This window comes from Pogona vitticeps, chromosome 4 (genome assembly GCF_051106095.1).
Source record: "Pogona vitticeps strain Pit_001003342236 chromosome 4, PviZW2.1, whole genome shotgun sequence".
NCBI lineage: Eukaryota > Metazoa > Chordata > Lepidosauria > Squamata > Agamidae > Pogona > Pogona vitticeps.
Window position 1 is genome coordinate 200,602,140 of NC_135786.1, and position 23,741 is coordinate 200,625,880.

Consider the following 23,741-nt stretch of genomic DNA (forward strand, 5'->3'; position numbering starts at 1 on the left):
ACATGGAACCTGACTGTCAAAGTGGGGAAGCCTTTGCATATAGGCCTGTTTGAGAAGCACCGGCTTCCCTGACATGAGGGCTGGGGAACCTTTGGTCCTCCAGATATTTGGGACAACAACTTTCAAAGCCCTTCATCGCAGTCCAAGTTGGATGGGCAGATGGGAATTGAAAACCAAGCACTGGGAGGCAAGGTTCCCTCTAAACCGGGGATATGCACATGTGCGTCTCTGCCTCCCTGCGCGCAGCTGCCTTCCTCCCCTGCACAGTGATCACATTAGGTTCTGGTCGCAATGAAACCCAGCGCGTGGAGGTGAAGTTGCGCATGCATGCAGGGGTGAAGTTATGAGAGAGAAAGGCAGAGCCCCGCCCAGCAGGACTGAAAACTAGAGGGTACGTGACTGGGAGGGCTAAACGTTCTTTATCCCTACTCTGTGCAAAATGTGGTACACCTCACGTGGAGTGGATGAGAAAATTATTTGACATCACAAGTGGGGCCTTTTCATGGTAAGGTAAAGTTTCCCCTTGACGTTTTAGTCAGTTGTGTTTGACTCTAGGGGGCGGTACTCATCCCCATTTCCAAGCCATAGAGCCAGCGTTTGTCCGAAGACAGTTTCCATTGTCACGTGGCCAGCGCGGCTGTACACGGAACGCTGTTTACCTTCCCACCGAGGTGGTACCTATTTATCTACTCGCATTTACATGCTTTCGAACTGCTAGGTTGGCGAGGAGCTGGGACAAAGCGACGGGAGCTCACTCCGTCGCATGGATTCGATCTTACGACTGCTAGTCTTCTGACCCTGCAGCACACAAAGGCTTCTGCGGTTTAACCCACAGCGCCACCACATCCCGATACTCTTCATGGAAATAACATCAAAAAACAGGGCTTCGTGATGTGCCAGAGGTTGCACTATCCTAGGTCATTAGTATCCTCATCTTATCAATTGCAGCCTGAAATGTGACCTTCAGTACACGAAGAACTTAGAAACCTTTCAATGGAAACCATTGCTCCAGGATGGCAGCTTTTAAGCAGCAGGAGTAATGCGTTCACCAGCTGCTTTTCTCAAACCAAGCATTTTGTTTTCTGCTGCAATAATCAGGGCAACTAAACTTTTGTTTTTCATATAAGGAAAGCAACAATATTTTATTATAAAGTCTGGGAGGTACCTATCATAGTAGAAACTTCCTTTAGAATTCAATGGCTTAATCTCAGGGGCAAAAACAAGTCTCGCTTCAACAGATCTGGATACACCCCTGTAAGCATTTTCCATACTGAGTATCTGAAAACTGGCAGGTGCAGGAAATAAAGACAGAATCTGTTACACTTTTCCATTTCTGTCCATGGTTCACTTTGTGTCTCTATTATTTCTGATTATTTTTAAAAAGCTTGAAATCCCCGTTGTCTTACCTCCTCCACTCTGGTCACTTCTGAATAGACAGTGCCCTGATCTTTTTATTGGTTGGTAATGGATTTGGTTTGATTGCTTGACACAAGAACAATGGAAGGATAAACAATTCCATTTGTGGCCATGAAATCCCCCATCTGTTTAGTGTGTTTGTGTACAAGAGAAACTGGACAGAGACAGATGAACAAACCAAACAAGTCTGATGTTAATGACATCCGTCATACAAGTAGAGCATGTGGCACAATAAATCAAAAACTAATTGAACTTAGAGCTGTTGTATTGATTGTTCCCTGAACATTTTAAGTACTCCAGTGTTTTCTAAAACAACAGCTTTTCCTCCCTCCCACCATGATGGATTTGGTGCCATGGGACAATTTGGAAATTATCCTATAGGAAAGTTGAATGATGCAGATATTCAGCTAATTTGTCTTTTCATTTCTGTCATGCGATATCTCTCTTCTCTGTGGCTCAGATTCATTCATCAAATGTTGCTTCTTCCTCTAAATATTTCTAGTGCAACCTACTGTCTTTTGTTTGTTTGTTTGTTTGTTTGTTTTCTACCCCACCCCCATTTCCCCTCTGGAGCAAGTTATATTTCTACATCATCTACCACTAGAGAATGTGAAATGCTAGCCTGTGCTTCTGACCCAGAACTGGGTTATCCCTGAATGAGCATTTCATACAGCTTCAAACAAAAAGTGCTTTTGCATGCACTTACTCAGCAACTTGTCAGCCACTATAGATCCTTGTCCAAAATGTTTTATTACATCTAAGACATTTCTAATGTGCTCATCACAGCAGTACTTTAGTGATGAGGATGCAAAATCCAAAGTGTGGAAAACATGTTAGATCTTAGGTGTGTGAGAATCAAAGTTGGGGAAAGAGAGGAGACTTGCAATAGTGTTAAAGGGCTTTACTCTTGAGTAAGTGGTAGAGAAGTGCAGCTGCTGTCTGGTTGCCTTTAGAAGGAGCTCAACACCTCAGCAAACCAGGCCACTTATTAACAGAGCTAAATGTAGATTTGAGTGCTTAAGGCTAAGCATCTATATTTGAAAATGCAATCTCTGCATTCAAAGACTAGGCAGTATAGAAGCACTTTCTCCCACTGGCTTGTAAAACAAAAAGAAGTTTGAAAATAAAATATGCTTTTATCACAGCAGGTATCATTGACCAGTTTCTCCTTTGTTGTTGCTTTTAGAAAGGAATGCTTTTGTTTTAATCCTTGAAATGAAAAAGTGCCTAAAGTGAAGAATAAACAGTAGAGAAAAAATGCAGCCAGTAATCTCATATTTCATAATTTCTCCTCCATCTACAATTGACAAACATTACTTCAGTTTGCTACTTAGTATTCTTGAGGGGTGTCTGTCAATTGTATGGTAACAAGAGGGGCTATGCAAATAAAATATTACTAGCATTCAGGTTTGAAGGAAGAGCAAAATTAAACCCTAACGTGAGCAGAATTCATACAAAGGCAGATGGGGGCAGAAAATGTTGCGATGAAGAATATGGAATGAGATGAGATCATAGCATCAGTCTGTCCTTTGTGGACCTGGACAATGATCACAAAGCCAGATGGGATTAGTGAAACCTATTTACCAGAAGTTCAGAGCAGTTGCATGAAGCCGATAGGCAGCCAGGAGGGAGAGGTGAAAAATGCACCAGATTTACAGCTGCAGTGATGAAAATTTAGAAGTCTTCACTGTGATTTCTTCCAAATGTGAGTATGTTCTCTCACCTAGAGCTATTCTCGGGGCTGTGGGTTTCATTGAAATGGCATTAACGGAAAAATGCCTTCAAAATGGTACGTTCAGAAGCATGCTCGCTGTATTGTGTTTGCTGTGTTGCGATCTGATTTCCCCCCCTCTTCGGAGAGAATGCCGGCAGATGGCTAGATACACTAGCTGCTAGATGAACTATTTCCACCGGTCGAAACAGTGTGCAGTCGGCTGCCTAATTGCATGCAGCTTTGCTGCTAGACCTCCAACTATTCTATTAAGTTGACTGGGTATAATATTATGGAAATGGAAAATGACAGCCTAAATAATTAGATGTAAAAAAAAACCCAGCTCTGTTCAGTCATGGTCCACTAGATCAAAGGAGGGACTGTTTTCAAATGAATGTTCTTTGTGGAAGTGATTTTGTATTTAACCTTAGCCTTGGTCTGTTACAAGGAACAAAAGTCAGACAAAAATCAATATACATTCATGAGAACAATAGTTTTTAAATTCCTGGTGCCAAAGGAGATTGATTAAAGAAGGGACACTCTTTGCAGAAGAAAATACCATCCAGGATTTATTTCCATGTTCAGTTGTGCTTTACAATTGCATTATTATGAAATGTTTTTGAACACCACTAAAAATTATCACTAGAATTATGATAAGAATATAGTTATTGCCCTGGAGATATACAAACATGAATACACACGCACACACCTTTTTAATGATAGTTAATCCAGTTTAAGTAAGGGCAGATGTGCCAACCAAAGTCTCTTGCCATCAGTCCACTACAGAGTCTATAATAATCATCATCATGTGCCATCAAATCAATGCTGATGTATGGTGAACCTTTCCAGATTTTTTAGGTACAGAATACACAGAAGTGGTTTATTATTCTGTTCTTCTGAGAGTGCCCTCCCCTCAGACTGTACAGCTTGCCCATGCCTCTTTTCCTGGAAGGCACAGTAGGGAATCGAACTCTCCACCTCTGGCTCTGCAGCCAGATATCTATACTAATAAGCTATCCAGCAAGTTCCCTAAGTCTAAAGTGTGCCTCTGAAAAAAATACATATAAGTACATTCCAAAATTCCCAGTTTGTTGTTGTTTTGTTGTCTTATAGATTATTGCTTTCCATCAAGGAGACTAAGCTTGTTGGAAGACACAAATTAAAAACAGTTCTTATCGGGGGGGGGGGGTTTCTCCATTCTTCCCAAACAACCCAGATCATCTAAAAAAAACTTTATTTTCTCCAGTTGATGTCCAGTAATTGGGCTTTCTTTGGAACTGGAATCTTTTCCACAGGATTGCTTTTAAGAGAAGTGAACTGATGGATACCTCAGTGGTTTAGGAGAGGTTGGAGTTCCATTCCTCACTGTGCTTCCTGACAGGGTTTGGACATGATGATCCATAGGTTCTCTTCCAGCTCTGCAGTTCTAAGATGATGATGATGATGATGATGATGATGATGATACATTCAGCAGTTTCAGATTTTATAAGCAGGAAGCTCATCACAGGTGAATTTCTGTCTGTCATGCTACTAGTCATGGGGCTCATGATATGACTGATGGGGAGAAATGACTGGCAATTCTAATTTAGACTAGAGATAGAATTTAGGATTTTGAAGTAAAATTTTAATACGAAAAAAATGTGACTAAATCTGACCTTATCTGGAGTAAGTCAGGACAGATATCCTATATGGGAAGCAATATGCTCCAACTTTCTTTTCTAAAGATGCCCATGACTCATCCTCTGGACTTTTTAAAACAAGGAAAGGCCAGCCTTAGAGTTAGGCAAAGTAGCCTGATCAGGTTACCATAGAGACATAGAGGCAGGCAGTGGAGGTAAAGTAATGGAGGCCAGAGCTATCACCTGCTGCCTTACTGCCACTGTGTCCACCACAGAGATTGTCTTGTGCACCTGAAATGAATGTCACTTGTCAGCCTGGGTACTATCTATGTATGGAGCAGTGGCAAGGACTCTAAGAGGCAGAAATCTTGTCCTTTGCCTCAGGCAGCAAAATGTCTTGGGACATTTTCCCACCTTTTTAGCCATTTTAGCCAGGCATAAAAAGCAAAACTGTGCTGATTATATTTATTTATTTATTTATTTATTTATTTATTTATTTATTTATTTATTTATTTATTTATTTTATTTTATTTTATTTTATTTTATTTTATTTTATTTTATTTTATTTTATTTTATTTTATTGATATGCCGCCCACACTACCCAAAGGTCTCTGGGCAGCTTACAATATTTAAAATACAATAAAAATGCAACATTTAAAATACAATTAAAATATATAATAAAATTGCCATCGGACCCACAGCTAATATTATTTCAGTTAAAAGCCTTCTGGAACATACTGCCCCATAGCACTTAAAGCACTCTCTGGGCAGTTTACAGTTTATTTATGCAGGCTACACATTGTCTGTCCCCCCACTGAGCTGGGTACTCAATTTACTGACCTCGAAAGGAGGGGAAGCAGAGTTCAGCTGGCCTTGAGCTGGCTACCTGAGCTCACCGGGACCGAACTCAGCAGTAATGCAGTTGGGCACTGCACTATAAGGCTTAGATTATTACATGGAAGTGATAGTAATCAGTCTTGTATGAAAACTGTTTTGTATAAAAAAAGGGTTGCACACAAGCAAACCTTTTCTCAGTTCTGTAGCATGAAAGCCTTCATCTGTTGATGTTGATAAGACTGTTTAAAAAGCTCAGAAGCCTAGGTCTGAATTACACAGCTTTGGCATAACTATTATTCAGCACACACCACCACTCGTGGTGGGGAGTGACAGTAAATTACAAGATCACAATAAAAGTACATCCATGTATGCCCTCTATTTTACTGCAACCTTCAAGTCAAGCTACAAAGCAAGTACTTCACATGCACAATGTTCCATAATCTATTTACTTAGGAGAAGAGGGGACCAGTTGCAGCTCTCCAGATGTTACAGGACTGCAACTGCCATGAACCCTAGTTAGCCTGCTCAATGGTGATAGACAATACAGTCCAATGATATCTAGAAGGTCAGGGTTGTCCGTGGCCAAGCAAAACCACCCAGTGTCCCAGAGAGGGCAGAGAGAGCTGTAAGAACATAAGAAAAGCAGGTTCTATCCAAAGTCCTGTTCAGCATCCTGTTTCCCTCAGTGACCCATCAACAGCCCACTGGGAACCCCTCCAGCAGGACAATAACAGCAGTGACATCAGCGACTGCTTTTCAGAGAGGCCTCCTACCTTAGATATTGAAGCTAACAAAAAGCCATTGTAACTAGTTGCCCTTAACAAGCTTATCCTCCCTGGATGTATTCAGTGTTGGCAAATCATAATCAGAATTGCTGGCCTGGTCATAGATAGCTGGCAGGCAGCCACAAGAAGAGCTGCTTCTGCTGCCAGCTTACTTCTTAAAAAAAAAACAGTATAGTAAGGCTTATAGCCAGCAACTGAGTTAACAACAGCCCAAAGCATGCATAGTGCTTTTCCATTAAAAGGACCAAACACTGGAAATTTATTGGCTTTGCTGTCAACATGTATGGTTTCTGGGTGCCATGTTTTATCCAGCAGTGATGGGATTGTACCTGCATTGAGATGTATTGTTCAGAAGGGCACTTTTCATGCACTCAGAGAAACTGAAACCAGGATGGACAGAGTGAGTCCTAAAAATATCACCACACCCTAAAATGCACAAAGTTTACTGTGATATTAATTTGCTTTGGTATAAAGTAATTATCTTTGTCCTTATTTCAGGGTGATGATGACAGGTGTTGAGGGAGGCAAGTTGCCTGGAAGTCATCCCCATAACTAACTGTTCCTTAAAAGGCCAATTTCAGAAGAGACTTCCTCTGTAGGAATTGTTCATGCAATTCCTTCCTACCCTTTGGAACAGCAGCGTGTTGCTTTCTTTGTCTAGAGACATGTCTCGAGTTTCAGCTACATGGATAGGCTGAAAATATGCCAGATGTAAAAAGACTTGTTGCTGTTTAATCTGGAACAGCATTAATGTAATTAAAATTGTATTAGAAAAACAGGGCACATGTAAATAATTTCCAGTCTCTTCCTCTGCTTTCTACTCAGAAATGAGCTGCATGACAATGGAGGCTTGCATGAATAGTAAAACCTTTCCTGGATGGGTATTTTGATTTAAGTGCTTCTTCCCTATCACTTTAATGGGGCTGATATATCCACTTAAAATTCTGGATATTAGCAGTAGTTGTGGAAGCTGTGTTAGTCTGTGCAAGCATTATAGATGGAAAAAAGTTTTTAAAAAAAGAGAAAAAAATGTGGTGGCACCTTAAAGTCTAACTTTTATTGGATATTAGCATATTATTGGATATTTCATTGGATATTAGTTTGTTTGGCTATTAGCAGTTGCTTCCACAGCTGTTTGACTTGTTGGAATTATTGTATTGAGTGCCTATCTTTTAAAACAGAGAACAACCTCAATTTTGGGGGATAGGTACAGTACTGTATCACGAGCCAATCTTTAAACATCAGCAGGGCTGGAAACCATGAGATGGGTGTGCAGGTATTTGTTTCACTTTTCTGCACAATCTGCCAATGAATCTGGAAGAGCCTCAGAAAGATTGTTATAGTTGCACATGCTGTTTCCAGTATCCTGCTTCTGCAAAAGTCTTTGCCAAGGCTCATTGCCAGAATTTACAGCAACCTGTTAGAACAATGAGGAATGTTTGACACGGAAAAGTAGTTCTAAACAGTCACAACACCTTTGCTTTACTAAAACTATAAAAATGTAAATATCCACAACAGTAGGTTATACTTATATACTACTGGAATCCAAAGAACTATGGACTCTGATCTGTGAGGTCAATTTTAGAGTTCCCATCGCCCTTCAACAGTGCTCCCATCATATCACACAGCAAGGTATTGTATTTTCGAACTGGGGCAACTGCATAAACCAGTAGTGATGTGAATGTTGGTTAACTGTTCAAAGGTAAGACTTGAACAAGCAAGCCAATGAAAGTTAAATCAACTATACTCTGAATACTAACACAAAACTTCAGAGAACATACATTTCAGTTTGCTTTGAAAATGGTTGGCAACTCTAGAATAAGCCTCTGTGCACACCTGTTTAACAACAGATCAATTTGTAGCCATTAGCAGATGAAAGTATTTAGCAATGAGACCTGGCTGTGTTTTTCTGGTTATTTGGTAGCTCTACATATTCTTATGCTAACTGTTCTTACTGTTCATTCCTCTGCCCAGAGCTGTAATTGTGGAGGGTTCACTGCAGATTTGACTCAGGGTATTGGAATTCAGAGGCAACAAACATTTTTTGCTACAGGGTCTGAACCTGCTGCAGGAAGGACACAAAGCACTTATAGTGCCTCCAGCCTTTTCTCCCTTAGCAGAAGGACACATAAAAGAGGCTGGTTCTCCACAGTTATCACAAATTGTGATGTGTCCAGACCCAGGTGTTTCTCCCTCTTCCTCTGCCCTCTGACCACATAGAACAATCTCATGTATCAACCTTAATCAATAGGCCAGCAAAGTCCTGGGTGCCAAAATTATTGGTTATAGTTCTGGGCCTGCCAGTGGTAGAAGATAAAAATTGATGCAGGATGGGCAAGTGCCATCAGGTGAAATCAAAATGCCCACTCTCTTCTTCCACTATTCGGGGAAGCTGGTCCTGCATTCCCAACCCTCACTCTTATGACCATGACTGAGTGCATTGAGCTTTACTAGATGTTGCACATTTATTCTGAAGTTTCTGAGGTTTCCTCAGACTCAAGGCACTGTGGGGAGAGTGACCTAGGAAAGTGCCTAAACCCCTTTTCTCTCATGCTTTGGCATCAAAGAAGAGGAAAAAGATGGCACTGAAAATAGGGAGAACAGCACAATGCATTTGCCACTCCTACCATGTTGCCACCAAAGGCAACCATCTCACCAAGTTTCACAGTAGGCTGGGCCCGCCCCCACTTGCATTTCCAGAACAATTTCAGCACAGAAAATATGATACAATTCTATTTGGGAAAATATATTTGCCACCACATCCAATCCTCAAATTGGATTAGAAACTGGATTATGTGGACAATAATGATTTGCCCAAGGATCTTCACCAGCTTCTCAGCACTGGAGGTGGAAGATGAATTGGATGTTGCCCATCCAAAAATGAGCACAGTGTTTTGATGGGCAACATCATGCCATTCACCTATCACAGTGGTTCCCAATCTTGGTTCCCCAGATGTTCTTGGACTGCAGCTCCCAGGAGCCTTCCATTAGCTGTGCCAGCCGGTTGCAGTCCAAGAGCATCTAAGGATCCAAGGCAGGAAACTATTGACCTATCATAACATACGTGGACAACTTGTAGTCTGCCAGATACTGTTGGCTGTACAATGTCCATCAATGCTAGCCACCAGAACCATTATTGGGGAACAATGAAACTTCATTCCAATATCTGAAAGGCTATGTTTTGCCTGCCTTTGAATTACTGCTGACTTGCTGGTGGGCTTATGATCAAACAGGCTGGCAAGTTGTAATTAACAAATAGCTCACAATTTTCTTAACCAGATGATATTTCTTAGTATTACTCATAGGCAGCTCCCTATATAATGCACTGCAGTAATCAAATATGTATATTACAACAGTTTATGTATCAGTGCATATCCATGGCACAATCATCGTTAATACTGTGGGTTATTGCAATGTGAAGATTGTTTTAATTGTATTGCACTTACTGTATTTCAGTCAACATGATCTCATTATAGAAACATGTTTAAAAATCTGGAAACTATTACTGTGGCATTGTGTTTAACATCTACGGGGCGCTCGTTGTGCGAGGCACCACTGTACCTGTAATGGACTTCAAAAAATTTTCTCACTTCCATTTTTTGGATACATATAGTACAGAAGACAAATGACAACTCTGATTGTTTAATATCAAGCACTTAGATTTAGAACAAAAGATACACATCTTTATTAATTGTTCATGTGGTATATGTTTCTTTCAAAATTCAAAGGTATCTTTGACTGCGAAGATCTACATAAAGTCTTCTTATGTTGAAAAGCCAGTGTTGAATGTCCTGCTTTTGGGGAGGCCTTGGGTGTTTCAGTGTTTCCCACTTTCAGTAGGTTATTATGATGATAATGATGAACATGTTGCTATTGTATTATGTTTTAGGCATGCATCTGCTGGCAAAATTGTGGGATACTTGATTAATCTTTCCATGGTTAACTATAGTTACCTCAAAGTTGTACTATTAATGTGTTGTACATGGAGCTGCTTTTGAAAACCGTAACCCAATGCAATTAATTCAGATATATAGCTTGGAGATTGCCAGCTGGGACCATCTGCTAGGAATATACTTTGCCAGTTCTGCTTATGGGCACATTTCAAAGCATTGGTATTCACCTTTAAAGCTCTTTTGGTTGCTTGCAACCAGGGTTCGCAAAGGACCATCAACCACATCGTAATGCCCAAGGGTTATTAGGGGATCCAACCAAATGAGGCAAGGCAGGTGACAATCTATGATGCAGACTTCTTAGTCAGAGCAGCCCACTTGTGTCCTGTTCCGCAAAGTCATTACATCCTGCATTACATCTCATTTTATTTCTATAAATGTTTTTTATGATATTGCTTTAATCTAAAATTTGCAATATTTATTTGTGTATTTACTTCTGTACCACTCAATAGTCAATATTTTTGTTTGAAGGCTGATATATAGTAGCCATTCATAAGACTGATTTCCAAATATAGTCAGGAATACAATCCTGACATTTTAGACTCCATGACATTTCTCAGCAGGATCTTTGACTTCACCAAGTGCTTGATCTAAAGAGCCAATTTCAGATCTTTAAGTTCCTGTGGCAAAGTTCCCTCTAGAGGGCATATGCCAATATGTTTCCTCCTAGATTAATGGGTTTTGGAAGAATTATTTGATGGAAGTGGCAGAACCAGCACTCCAGTTATTGCCACATAGCTGGGTGCTATGATTTTAAAGTAATTAATTATGTGTCCATCCATCCATCCATCCAGCCAGCCAGCCAGCCAGCCGTCCATCCAGCCATCCATTGTATATCCCTCCTTCTCCCAAGAATAGGACAATTAAATAGAACAAATATAAATGAAGCATACATTGAAAAAATCCAGAAACTTTTAAAACACAAAAACACATCAATAAAAGAAAATACACACCCACCCACTTAAGAGCAAGCAAAAAGCCTACTTGAGTTAGACAGCTCTTTGCCTACTGGCAGAAAGACAAAAGGGAGATGAAGTGTCTGCCTTAGAAGAACACTCAGCACCTCAGAATGACCACCAAGACATTATCCCAGTATCTCAAATATAACCTCACTGTGGGGCGTTGTGGGAGATCCCAGTTTCCGCAGCCTGGTGGGGACCAAAGTGCCTGAAAAGAAATACTTAAAGAGATACCATTGCAGCTGTCAGCAGTTGGTGCTGATATGCTAAGGTTCCTGGCTTACTAGAGGCCTGCGTATAGACTGGAGGTGGGATGTTGCATGCTACTGTCTTCACTGTAGCAGGATAGTGGATGCTCCCTAGAGGCCATGTAGCTTGGATAACCCCCCGTGTGTTTTTCTCATCTAATCAGGACAAAACTACATTTCCATAATTCCATGTGGTACCTGGAATGGACTAGAAGAAGGCATTCTTCACTCCAGTCCACGTGGGGGAGCTGCATAAATCTTCTCCTATGACTCTTTAAAGCTCTCTTCTACATCCTCCCTACTCTCTCCTGGGTGCTTGACTTAGAATAATTGGGGCATCCTTGAAGAGAAGTGGTTTGTTATCATTATCTGAGGCCCAGACTGGTGAATCATTGGGTAGTACTTAGAGGAGCCAGTGCTTTGTTCCACTGCATAATTTGCACCAGAGGTATAACCACTAAAATTGTACCCCTATTCTATTCTACCTACCTACCTATATTTGATTTTGTGTATATTCATTGCTAGTTTTCAAAGTCCACTTCCTGCTGAGGATTCATGTTTGTGAGATACTTTGTATGGATACTAGGCCTGCAGCTCATTTAAGAGTACTTAAATGGTATCTGAGCTTCAGTCTGACAGTGTTTCCGTTCTTTTTGTAGCATGTAGCCCAGTCAGAAGAAAAGCCAAAAGCACACAATGCATCCTATCAAAAAAGGTAAGGAAATTTTTAGACTAAAGGGGATCCCACATGTATAATCTTAAGTTGAACACATATCTCTCAGGTCTCTGGGGAGGAACTGGCACATATACTGCACAGAAAGAGAGCTGGCATAGTTCACAAATAGCATGGAGGATTGGGGAACATCTTTCGATTAATTCTATTCACAACAGAAACTTGACTTTAAATAAATTAACAGGAATTATATCTCAGTCTGGGCTACTTCATAGCCTCTGTTTAACATACCTGGAAAAGCAAGAAGGATTGGAGATTGGTTAAATTTACTAAAAGGTGATGTTCACTTGCATAATTTTGTTCATTTGTGCATAAGAGAGAACAAAGTACTTGCTCAGAGTTCCAAAATTAATTACGCATTATACAACTTTAGGTAAAGGTAAAGATTCCCCTTGACATTTAGTCCAGTCGTGTCCGATTCTAGGGGGTGGTGCTCATCCTCATCTCTAAGCCATAGAGCCAGCATTTGTCTGTAGACAGTTTCCGTGGTCACATGGCCAGTGCGACTAGACACAGAATGCCATTACCTCCCCACTGTAGTGGTACCTATTTATCTACTTGCATTTTTACATACTTTAGATCTGCAGGTTGGCAGGAGCTGGGACAAGCCACGGGAGCTCACTCTGTCGGGTGGATTCGATCTTATGACTGCTGGGTCTTCTGACCATGCAGCACAGAGGCTTCTGCAGTTTAACTTGCAGCATCACCACTTTAGTTTCATGTAATTAAACTGATATTACTAATGCTAAACTAGATGTTAAGATAGAAAGATAGATGTCCATGACTTCCCTTATGGGAATGGGAACTACTTTTAAGACAGTAAAAATAGTACTTCATATTTTGACCTACAAATGTCCTGTACTGTACCATTTAAAACCATTTCCCTCAATGTCAGCTGAGCTTAGTTCTGCTTGTGGAGTCCTACTGAGGATAAACTGTGTAGCAAGAATGTGCAAAGGGGAATCAGATGGCATCCACTTACCCGCATCTCACTATCATGGCTGCCCCAAGATATGTTGCTATCTAAGGTAACTAACAAGCTGCACCTCCTTGCAATCAATAGTGGTGAACAATAGCTTCCAACACTGGGCCAGTTGGTTCAGCACCTGGGACAGAAGATCCCACAAATGTCCACCAAAGAGGAAAAAACTGTAAAATTAAATAAAATAACTAACAAAACCACTACTAAAGTATCCGTGGATCCAGTTTCCTCTACACAACCAGAGTGGGGCACCTAGGTCCAACCCCTCCGTTGCTGCCTTCTTCATGCAATGACTGAGCAGTCAGAAGAGAAGTTTTTTGCTCATATGTAAGTTCTGCTAACCCAGATTTTCTAGGGTTCTTATTCATGTGTAGAACCAACATACAAAAGCAGGAACTTCAGAGAGGGTAGTGCTAGGAGCTCAACACTAGCTGGTTAGAGAAATCTGAATTCCTTAATGCCACAGTAGAGTTCATATGCTGCATTTTCATGCTGCCTCTCTCTGTGTCTTAATGGCAAAGACAGCCTTGTCACTTTTCATCTTATCTTGACAAACACAGGCCTGGGACTAAGCATTTAGAGGATAAACACAGCATCAAGCACATTGGAAAACCATGTGTCGTTTAGCATGTAAGCTTCACTATTTTCACCAATTCCTTCTGCATGTGTTTGGGAGCAACTTGAATTGCATTCAGAATTTGAAACGTTCCAAGAGCATAACCTTGGCTCAAATTAATTGTATGTCTCAGCTTGTAGAATAAACTGTCCTATACGTGATTTTTTTTTAAAAAAAGGGTGCTATGTTTCAAACTCCTAAAATTAAAAAATGTATCGAAACTTTATGGTAAATATGTAACAGAAAAGAAAGTTCTGGGGGGGGGTCAAGATTCTTTCGCAATGCAAAACAGGAGGGAACTGCAAACATGGCTCCTTTACCTGTTAACACTGCAACTTTGCCTGAGATGACCTGAGGTCTTTTACCTTGGTAATCCTGATAAATGTGTTTGTTTAATCTCAGACAAAGCAAAAATAGCAAGCCTCCTGGAAGCCGGCCAGAGTCTTTAACAGCAATAGGCATTGAGTGAGCCAAGGCAGTGTTAAGTGCTGCTCAGTCATATGACTCCTACCCCTGTGAATTACTGCCCTCAGATGCCTTCTAGTTAACCATTTCTTGGTAGCAAATACTGTATGCTTAAGGAATATTTTCCTGTGCACCCTTGGTCCTGCAGATTCCCAATTAAGCATTTGCTAACAATATTACAAGTGTGCCAGTCTTCAATCTATTCTTCATCTTGCCCTGGTATTAGCTTTATCTGCTGCATTTACTTTTAATGCCTATGAATTTCAACAGAGGGCTAAAATGCAGTTGAGGTTGTATTTGCTTAACTTTGACTAGGTCTTAGGCTTTATATTTTCTAGAAAAAGAGCTTTCATTCTTGGAATGAAGAAGGGGTGGGACCCCTGCACTGTAAAATTAATTTACATTTTCTGGAATTAACATGAGGTTAAGCTCCCCCAAGGTGGCATTGTGCTTTGCTTTTTGCAAGGCTTGTGTTCGGAGTGCCCTGCATTTCTTTCTTCCTGCATCTCTGCACTGGTTTCTCAGGAATTTTGCTAATGTTGGTGTGTGGCAGTTCAGCAACACTGTTTGTTAAGACAGAATTATGAATCCCTGAGAGATGCTGCGAAAAGAGGGAGAAAGGGTGTTTTGCACGGCTTTCCATTTCAGGATTTGTCCATGCAAGAGGAACAACTAAACAGCAAATGAACAAGTGGCTGGTGGACAAACAAACACGATTCAAATAATTTACAGAGCTGATTACTAATACTGATTAATTTGGATGACACAGCCATTCCGTTGAATAACAGCCAAACTCACCTTAAGTTTTCTGACACAATTAGAAAAGAAAAGTGACTTCAAGATAATCCTAGCGATTTACCTCGCCTGCTCATAATGACCTAGAAAAGCTTGCAAGCTTGTTTGGATCTAAACTATGCTAGTATTTGGCTTGGTTTCCTGACCTATATAAGGCACCTCAGCATCTTGCAGCATGGTCCCATGTATACATTAGCGGTTTCATAACATTTGGTTCCTTTTTGCAGAGGGTGGTAAATCAAGCAAACTATACAGTAATATTCTTTTATGTGTAGTTATAGTCTGTGTTGATGGCAAGGCACTCCTGTGTAAATGTATTTATACTTTGTTATGCCTTTATTTCTATATAAGGAAGGCAGATTTTGTGTATCAGCCTCTTCGGTTCTGTTCCCAATATTCTATATGGCATTCTGCTTTAAAAGCAAACACACTCTTTCATTAAAGAGGCATTACAGTTGTGACTCCTCAGCTGGGACAGAGGTTCTTCTATGCCTGAATTCAGGAAATCACATAAGATGGGAAATGACCTGGTCTTTTCCCATAATAGATTTACTCTAGGTGGTTTACAATAAGTGTACATGTGTGTTTGTGTATGTTAAATAAATAGCATTCCAAGATGTGAAGCATAAATCCATTCAGAGAATAAGTAGTAATATATTTGTCTTCACAATAGAAAACTATACAGTGAGATGAAATTCTTATGTATTTCAAGGCAGAAACCCAGATATTAGAGCTTGATAGTGTCATGTTTAGTGCACAGCAATAATACACTTGGGAGGAAATGATGTGCCATCCATTGGATACCACCCTACCTGCAAAGAGATGTATCATCCTGACGTGTATGTGTACGTACACACACACACGCACACACACACACACACACACACACACACACACACACACACACACACACACACACACACACACACACACACACACACACACACACACACACACACACACACACACACACACGTGGGGGGATGGGCAATATGTAGCTGACTGGTCACATGCAGCCCACTGATTTATGTAGGCCCACACTGTCCTCTGCAATGCTATCTATCTATCGATCAATCGATCGATCAATCGATAATTATTATTCTTTAATATAATTATTATTTTCTATATTTCTATAAATAGTCTGGGTCTGTGTTGATGGCAAGGCACTCCTGTGTAAATGTATTTATACTTTGTTATGCCTTTATTTCTATGTAAGGAATATATAAATAGAAATATTGCACTGCAGAGGTCAGTGTGGGCCTACATAAATCAGTGGGCTATGTATATAGTGTATATGTATGTATATGTATTTCATTATATATCACACAAAACTTTACAATTTCCTACACACATTTTCTTAATCAATGTGTTTAAGTGAGCTCCCCTGAAGATCATTTCATAATTGTTTAAATTTTACAGGCAGAGAGAACAGCACTATAAATCTTACATTAGAACAGATTTTTTTTGGTATGAGACATTGAAGCTACACCTGGCACATAGTATATCTTGAGACACTTTCACCTTCCCTTCCTAGGTGATTGCAGTGTCTGACTACCATCCTCAGGGAACAGAAGACAGGCCACATGAAGGGGATTTCATTCAAGTCTTCTGCAAAGATGAAAGTGGACAAGGCTTTGGCCATCTGCAGAACAGGCAACAACGATTCTTCTCTAGTCCTACCAAATGCCGTGCAACACATGGTATGTCCCAATGTTTCATTGTTTGCCCAGGCTCACTAATTGTCCAGACGGGTGCCCCCATTAATCTCTTGCAAGAAAAACTGGCTTTTTGTTGAAAGAGATTGTAGAAGCCTGACAAATCTGCTGCAGCATGAGCAATTTGAACATTTCTGATGGAGCCACATTTCCATCTGAAAAGCAGGAAGCTTTTCCTCTCTGAAAAAGTCAATGTTGATCAGAAAAGGAGGTTTCTCCACATTAAAAAAAGAGATTCCATTAAATGAAGATGATAGGAACAATGGTAGCAAAAGGGTATATATTAGCTTATAAAAACAAAGCAGATCTGGTTATTGCATTGAACAAGAGAGTTCAAGAAGAAAGTTCGCTAAATCGATAATGAACATGCCCGTTGAAGGGAAAATATCCCACACACCCACAGATATGAAGATGTTCAGAATATGTTTTTCCAGATATCATGCTAAAACACCATCATCACCATCACTTTTCTTTCAGATAACTTTGTCTTTAAGAAAGAAGACATAGAGAGCAGTATTTCCAGTTGACCTGTTTTCACCTCCACTTATCACTTTAATTTCTCATTCCACAAACACCAAAAGGACCCAAATTATATTTGTGCTCATAAAAATTATTAGATTATATTAGTGCACACACTATAGCACAGTTCTCTGTAATGTACAATTTATCTATATACTGTACTATTGTTTGATAATAAAGTGTTTCTTTTCTACTGTGCATTGCTGCAGGAATTTCAAAACAATTGACATTCAGCTGTAGCAATAACCAGACAGATTCAGCATCTTCAGTAAGTAAGAAAGCCAGATACTTCTGTGAGATATGATGTGAATCATGATTGTCACACAGGCTCATGTAAACTTTTCATTTAACAGCCTTAATCCTCTTACAAAGGATGCTTTTGTGTTACTCTTGATTGGATCCTTCTTCCAATACAGTGGCAAAGAAGAGAATGGAACATCATGAGATAAGACTGCATTGATCAAAAATAAAGAGACAAGCCCTAAAAGAGAAAGCTAGAGAAAACCCCAGGCAATGACACAAGCATTCTCTCTTGCTAAATTCTTTTTACAGTGTGTTTTCCACAAGCCCTTTCAGTGAAGTGGATCATTGGCTGGTCTGGGAGGGACAAGGGAGTAATATTGCAGTTCTTCCTTCTCCTGGCAGTTCCTCTCTCCATTATTTGAAAATATGCTCTAAAAGGCTGGGAGAGCACTCTGGTTCCCAATCTTGGGCCCCCAGATGTTCTTGGACCAAAACTCCCAGAAGCCGTATTTTCTCTTCCCCATCATGTTGGCCAGGATTTCTGGGAGTTGTAATCCAAGATCATCTGGAAACCTAACGTTGGGAACCAAGTGCTCCAGGGCATTGAAAAAATAGAGAGGCATGCAAAGAGGACAAGGAGCTCAGGAAAGAATCACCTCCCTGCTGACTTCTGTCAGGAAGGAAGCTTCTCTGAATTGTTGTACTTCCCTTGGGAGAAAAGAGGTTTCATGCATTGGCAATTCTGGATTCACCCCAGTCTGGCTCATCAGATTCTGTAATTTTATTAAAGGATAACTGAGATTGTGAGACTAGCAGCACGACGTCCTCAGCTTCCTAACATGCTGTCTAGATTTCTGACCTTACTTTATTATTGCACCACTTTTTGAGAAAATCACACCACCTTTGGTTTATAAGGCAGCTAACAGCATATCAAGTAAAATAGATATTTTATGGATGAGCAAATAACTCAAACCTCCAATGAGTTGATAAGATGTCATTGTTCTGTCTTCTGTACAATTACTAGCAAGGCAAGGTTTGTGGGTTTTTCGCATTTGAAATAGTATTTGGCTGTTTTATGCCAATGTAATAATATTTTCAATTTCCACTTGATTCACCAGCCTCAGGCATCCCCCATATCACGTCACAATGCAAGACGGATTGCAAGCACAGAACAAGCACCAAAGGATAGTGTTTTCTTAGAAGGGTATGTTATTTTCTGTTCCCCAAATTCCTTAATATTGCCCATGATTGATGTATGTTAAAATATCTAGTGGGTCGAAGTTATAAATAACACTGAGCCCAAGTATAGTTTCCTCTGACCCAATGATTAGTTGCATTTGCCTGAAGTATTGGGGTTCTTTGCTCTGTAAGGATTTGTATGTATTATGGTTTCTTCAAAGAACTGTGGGAATTGTAGTTGGACAAAGGTTCTGAGAATTCAGTTAGAGACTCTGACCTACCACTGGGCTACACTTCCCCAGATTGAAGGAAATGCTGTTAAACAAGTTTAACTGTAGATGCATTTGCAATTACTTGGTTATGTTTGAGGGGCTTGCATCATTTTATAAACTAGGCTCTTTAAAAGTTTGGCCATAAGGGTAAAAGTGAGAGATAGCTATGCTCTGAGGAGGAGATACCTCATCCTAAACTTTCAGGGTGGGACAGGCACTGCTAGGCCCATGAGCCACTTGTGTTCAAAAATGCCCCTTTCGCATAAGCTGCTGCACTTACAGTGTTATATAAAGAAGAAATAAGAAAATACCTACCCCATTGCTGAGCACTTTTTTGTGTGTCTGTCACATTCAGCCAAACTAAGGAAGCCCACAGTGTTGCCATCACCCTACCCAACCCATATTCTCTGGCACACTCCAAAGTTCTGTAAATCTTAAGAGAATGGGGACTGCTTTAATCTGTGGAATGTTTGGAAATACAATTTTGTAATGTATTGGTCTCTAGACATAACCCATTCTATGATAACCCCCATTGAATTCCACTCTTCTCCAACAGCCAGTCAGTCATAATTGTACATCGCCTTCCTGACTCTTGTTTCCCATCCCACCAGGCACAGCACACATATTTGTAGTTGGTGTAAAATGCTATTAATACTGCTGCAAATCTCCAGATTCTGTGCCTGCTGATACTTCTTTCTTGTACATAGTTGGTGCCATTTTGGTAACCTAGGGACCTTGTACTCACATCAATAATTTGCTTTCAGTACACAGCAGAGGTGTAGGGAACATGCTGCCTGTAGAGGAACAGGAAACACTTCCCATCTTCTGCAAACCCTGTCCAAAGTACCCCTTTGCAACAGAAGACCTGAGAAAGTGTCATATTCTATCAAGCCTAAATATGCCATGGGTGTCGTATGGGGTGGGGGGTGCATGCCCACACAAACATGCATCCTCAAAAGATTACTTTCTGGATTTCAGCTCCTAGAATCCCCCATGTTGATTGGGGGACTGAGTTATAATAATTATTATTAATAACTATTGCAACATGTGTGCACATATATGTGTGAATTAAACGGAAGGGCGTCCATGTATTCTGTATGAAAATGCATATATGTATACTTTAGCTGGAGTACTATGTATATGAAGGGGAGTGCAGTGGCCAAGGTAGGTCTCCTTTTGTTCTGCAGTGATTTGACCTGAAGGAAAAGGTGGTTGTCCACGTTCCAGAATATTACAAAATCTAGAAGGCCAAAAATAGTATTTCCACAAAAATAGAACTGGCAAAACATATTCTTGGCAATTTTACCAAATCATTTGTGCAGTCTTTTAATTATTCTGGAGCAACTGAAGCTTAGAATTTGTTCTACTTTCAACCATAGGCATGGAAGGCTCTCACGGAAAAATACTGAAGAAGAACTGAGTGCAATTCAAGGAAATGAGGCCTCTTTACCCTTGACAACGAGCACTTTGTATGGCACGCCCAGCCTCCTGCGAAAAATATGGATGAAGCATAAAAAGAAGTCAGAATACCTGGGAGCCACAAACGGTGCCTTTGAGGCAGACTGAGAAGCCTCCTCATCCTTGTTTCTGTGGGCCACAGCTTCTTTTAACAAAAGAGCAGAAATGGCCTCGTGTTTATCCATCAACGGACACACTGCAGTTCACACTTCTCTGGGGAAATAACTTCTGAAGAAATCACAAAGCGGAAAAGTTAAAGGAGTGCAAACTATGCAAACAATTCAGTCCATACATTTGACACATGTCTCTGACATCTCAGCAAACTTGTTAACAGATTCAGCTGTGATCCTGAATCAACCCTGTATACCTCATTCTTCTCTGGCTGATCAAGGATTTATGAGGAGGAGGTTTTACAAGTGTTAGTGTAATTCCAACAGGCCACATGTGAATTGCAACACACCATCACACACATAATCCTGCCCTTTATTGTGTAACAGTTCTAGCTAAGTGAACAAGATAGCTAAACCAGATGTGTTCTGATTTTCAGAGAAGCTTTCCCATATCAGCTTCTTTGCTGCAGAGCCTTTGATAACAATAACTAATTCTGGGAAGCATTCCGGAGTGAACTTTCCATTCATTTGAGACAACATACAGGTCCCTTGTATTTTACTTTTGACTCCTGTGAATGAACAATACAAGCGGCTAGCACATGGTCAATAGTCATCTCCAGTTGGGCATGGGAAGCCAGCAGTGGTAGTTAATTCATCTCTATTAAGTGGCTATCTTCCAATGGATTCCAGAACATGGCAAAAAACAAAAGAGACTCTACAAGCCAAAATTCTGTCTATCACTACTTGGGAATACAGATTAGAAACTGGTTGCATAATCCTATGCCAAGTTATTTTCGGTCAGATTTTAAACTACACTTAAAAAAAAAACCCTCTGTTCAAACATGTATAATAACATGTACTAAACACACTGAAGTCAGAAATCTTAATAAGTAAATTTGTTGAAGAATAAAATGTATCAATGGCTAGTTAGCGAGAAAGCTTGCATGTTCAGAGGTATCTACCTTAGGTTTTAATTATAATAGCTTTAAACAGTATTGAGATGGGACACTTGATTATCTGATCACTGCTGTGTTTTTTTTAACTTTGTTCTAATTTATTTAATTTATAACTTAGATATATCAGTCTTACCCAAAAAGTGGTAATTTAATTTATATTCATTAATGTTATTTAATGTCTTTCTTAACATGTAGTCAGTACTTGTTTTATTGTTCCAAATAAAGAGTGTCTACTGTATGTGCAACTCTATGGACCTGTTTCCCCTCAAGAAGAAAACAGGGAGAGGGGAAGAGATGGCTATTCTGTGAGAACTTACTGGGAAAAACTAGTTTATTTCATCTAGTTGGATTCAGGTTTAGGTGGGTAGAACTAACCTTCTGCAAATGGATTTGCCTGTCAGATCAGATACACCTGATGCCTGACCCTCCCTGAGTTCTACAGACCTCCAGGGGAAAATCAGAAGTCTGTGTTCATTAGAGCTGCCATTATCCCAAAAATGGGTTAATTCCAGAATGAAACCAAACAGTTATTGACAATCATACCAAAATTCATCTATCATGATATAAGTCTTTTCACTGTTACAATGATTTCAGGCAACTTCAGCTTGTCTAGTTCTACAAGCTTTATTTATCTACATTACTTCTATGTTCCATATACACAAAATACCTTACAGCTGTTACAAAATCCAAAAATTTCACAACTATGAAAAAAAAACTGGTTGGCACAAATATTTAAAAATACATAAAAACTAATGTAAGTGTTAGGCAAACACATAATTCAGAATTCAATCCAACATAGAGGAGGAAAATACAATAAAATATCAAAAAGAATGTTTTCAATTACATTCTAAAAATCTAGAAGCTGGTAGCCTAATGGTACATTTTAAAGCTTGGAATACATCTTAAAATATTTAAGTTCTTAAAAGTAAAAATATATTTTAAAAAAACCAAATTTCTTAGCCTCTAAGAACATATTAAGAACATACGCAAAATAATTCTGAATGCTCACCCAGCCAAACCAGTCTTATGCCAATTTGCATCTATGGAGGGAAATCCATAATGATTGTTGTTCTTTGCTGTCTAGTGCCCAGAGTGGTGTGGAGTTCTGATGATGTGATGGATGAATTATCTGATTTCTGTATGTCCTATCTCCCTATACTTACAACACTTAACTACTGTTTCCACATCCCCCCAATTTGTAAACAATCTGTCTTCCAGGGTTTATGAGTTCTAGGGCCCTGGAAGTCCAAGAAGAAATTCCATTATCCCTGTACTTTCCGTACCTCCAAGTGTCCATAATGTAGAAACTAGTGGGCTGCCATTATGGTGATAAGAAATTTGTTTTCATGATTAATTCTACAGAACCTGGTGAAACAAGGCTTTGCAGCCTAAAGCCCTTGTAATACCAGAAGCTTATAATATCAAGATACTAAGACACCAGCTTATTGTAAAGTCAGACTATTATAATCACCTATAGGGTGTGCTATAAGATTTTCAAATGCCACTTCATGTTTTCAGACTGTAACATAAACATGTTCTTTATAAGATAAACACATTCAGCTATTTATGATTCCATGACTTTAGTAAGCTATAAAACTGGTGCACTTAAAAATTCTTTTTGCAGTGACTATAGGAAACTGCACTGAAGCTTCAGGTTTAAATCTATTTTCATTTTCTGGGTGGCTTTTCCTATACCTCCCCCTTAACTGTATTTTAACACTCTAAGACACAATATTTGAAACTCCAACATGCTAATCCCTTCCTTCTCTCGCCAGCCCTTGCAGCCACTAGAAAATGTTACACAGAGAGTCAGAGGAACTGGCTGAACATGAGCAGGAAAAGAGGAAGATACCAAAAAAAAAAAAAAAACCCAGAAAGAGGAGCTTCCACTACTAGATGGCAGATCTTGGATCCAAATCACTTTTCAGACAAACGTAATAATGAAGGGCAGCGATTAATGCAATTCATCCAAAGTTTTTAGTTATTGTAATTTTTTGTCAAAGTTCTACAGAAACAGTTCCCTACATGCACAACCAGCTGAGTATACTTGAAGGCTGTTCTCTAGAGTCCATCACAGCACCACTGTTATGCACTCCCTGTAGCTATTAACATTTTATACACATTTTTATTTTTGAAAGGATTTAAGCTGAGCATTGGTCATAACTTTCTACTT

The 23,741-nt window shown here is 39.8% G+C and overlaps 1 protein-coding gene across 1 annotated transcript; it reads left to right on the forward strand.

Moving 5' to 3' along the window:
• The first annotated feature begins 2,747 nt into the window (after window positions 1-2,747).
• On the forward strand, window positions 2,748-22,261 carry VXN (vexin). The gene is made up of 6 exons (XM_020813044.3): window positions 2,748-3,121; window positions 12,185-12,240; window positions 16,651-16,816; window positions 17,560-17,618; window positions 18,712-18,797; window positions 20,424-22,261. Exons 1-6 carry the CDS (start codon window positions 3,058-3,060, stop codon window positions 20,608-20,610), a joined length of 618 nt encoding a protein of 205 aa, XP_020668703.3. The 5' UTR covers window positions 2,748-3,057; the 3' UTR covers window positions 20,611-22,261.
• The last annotated feature ends 1,480 nt before the right edge of the window (window positions 22,262-23,741 follow it).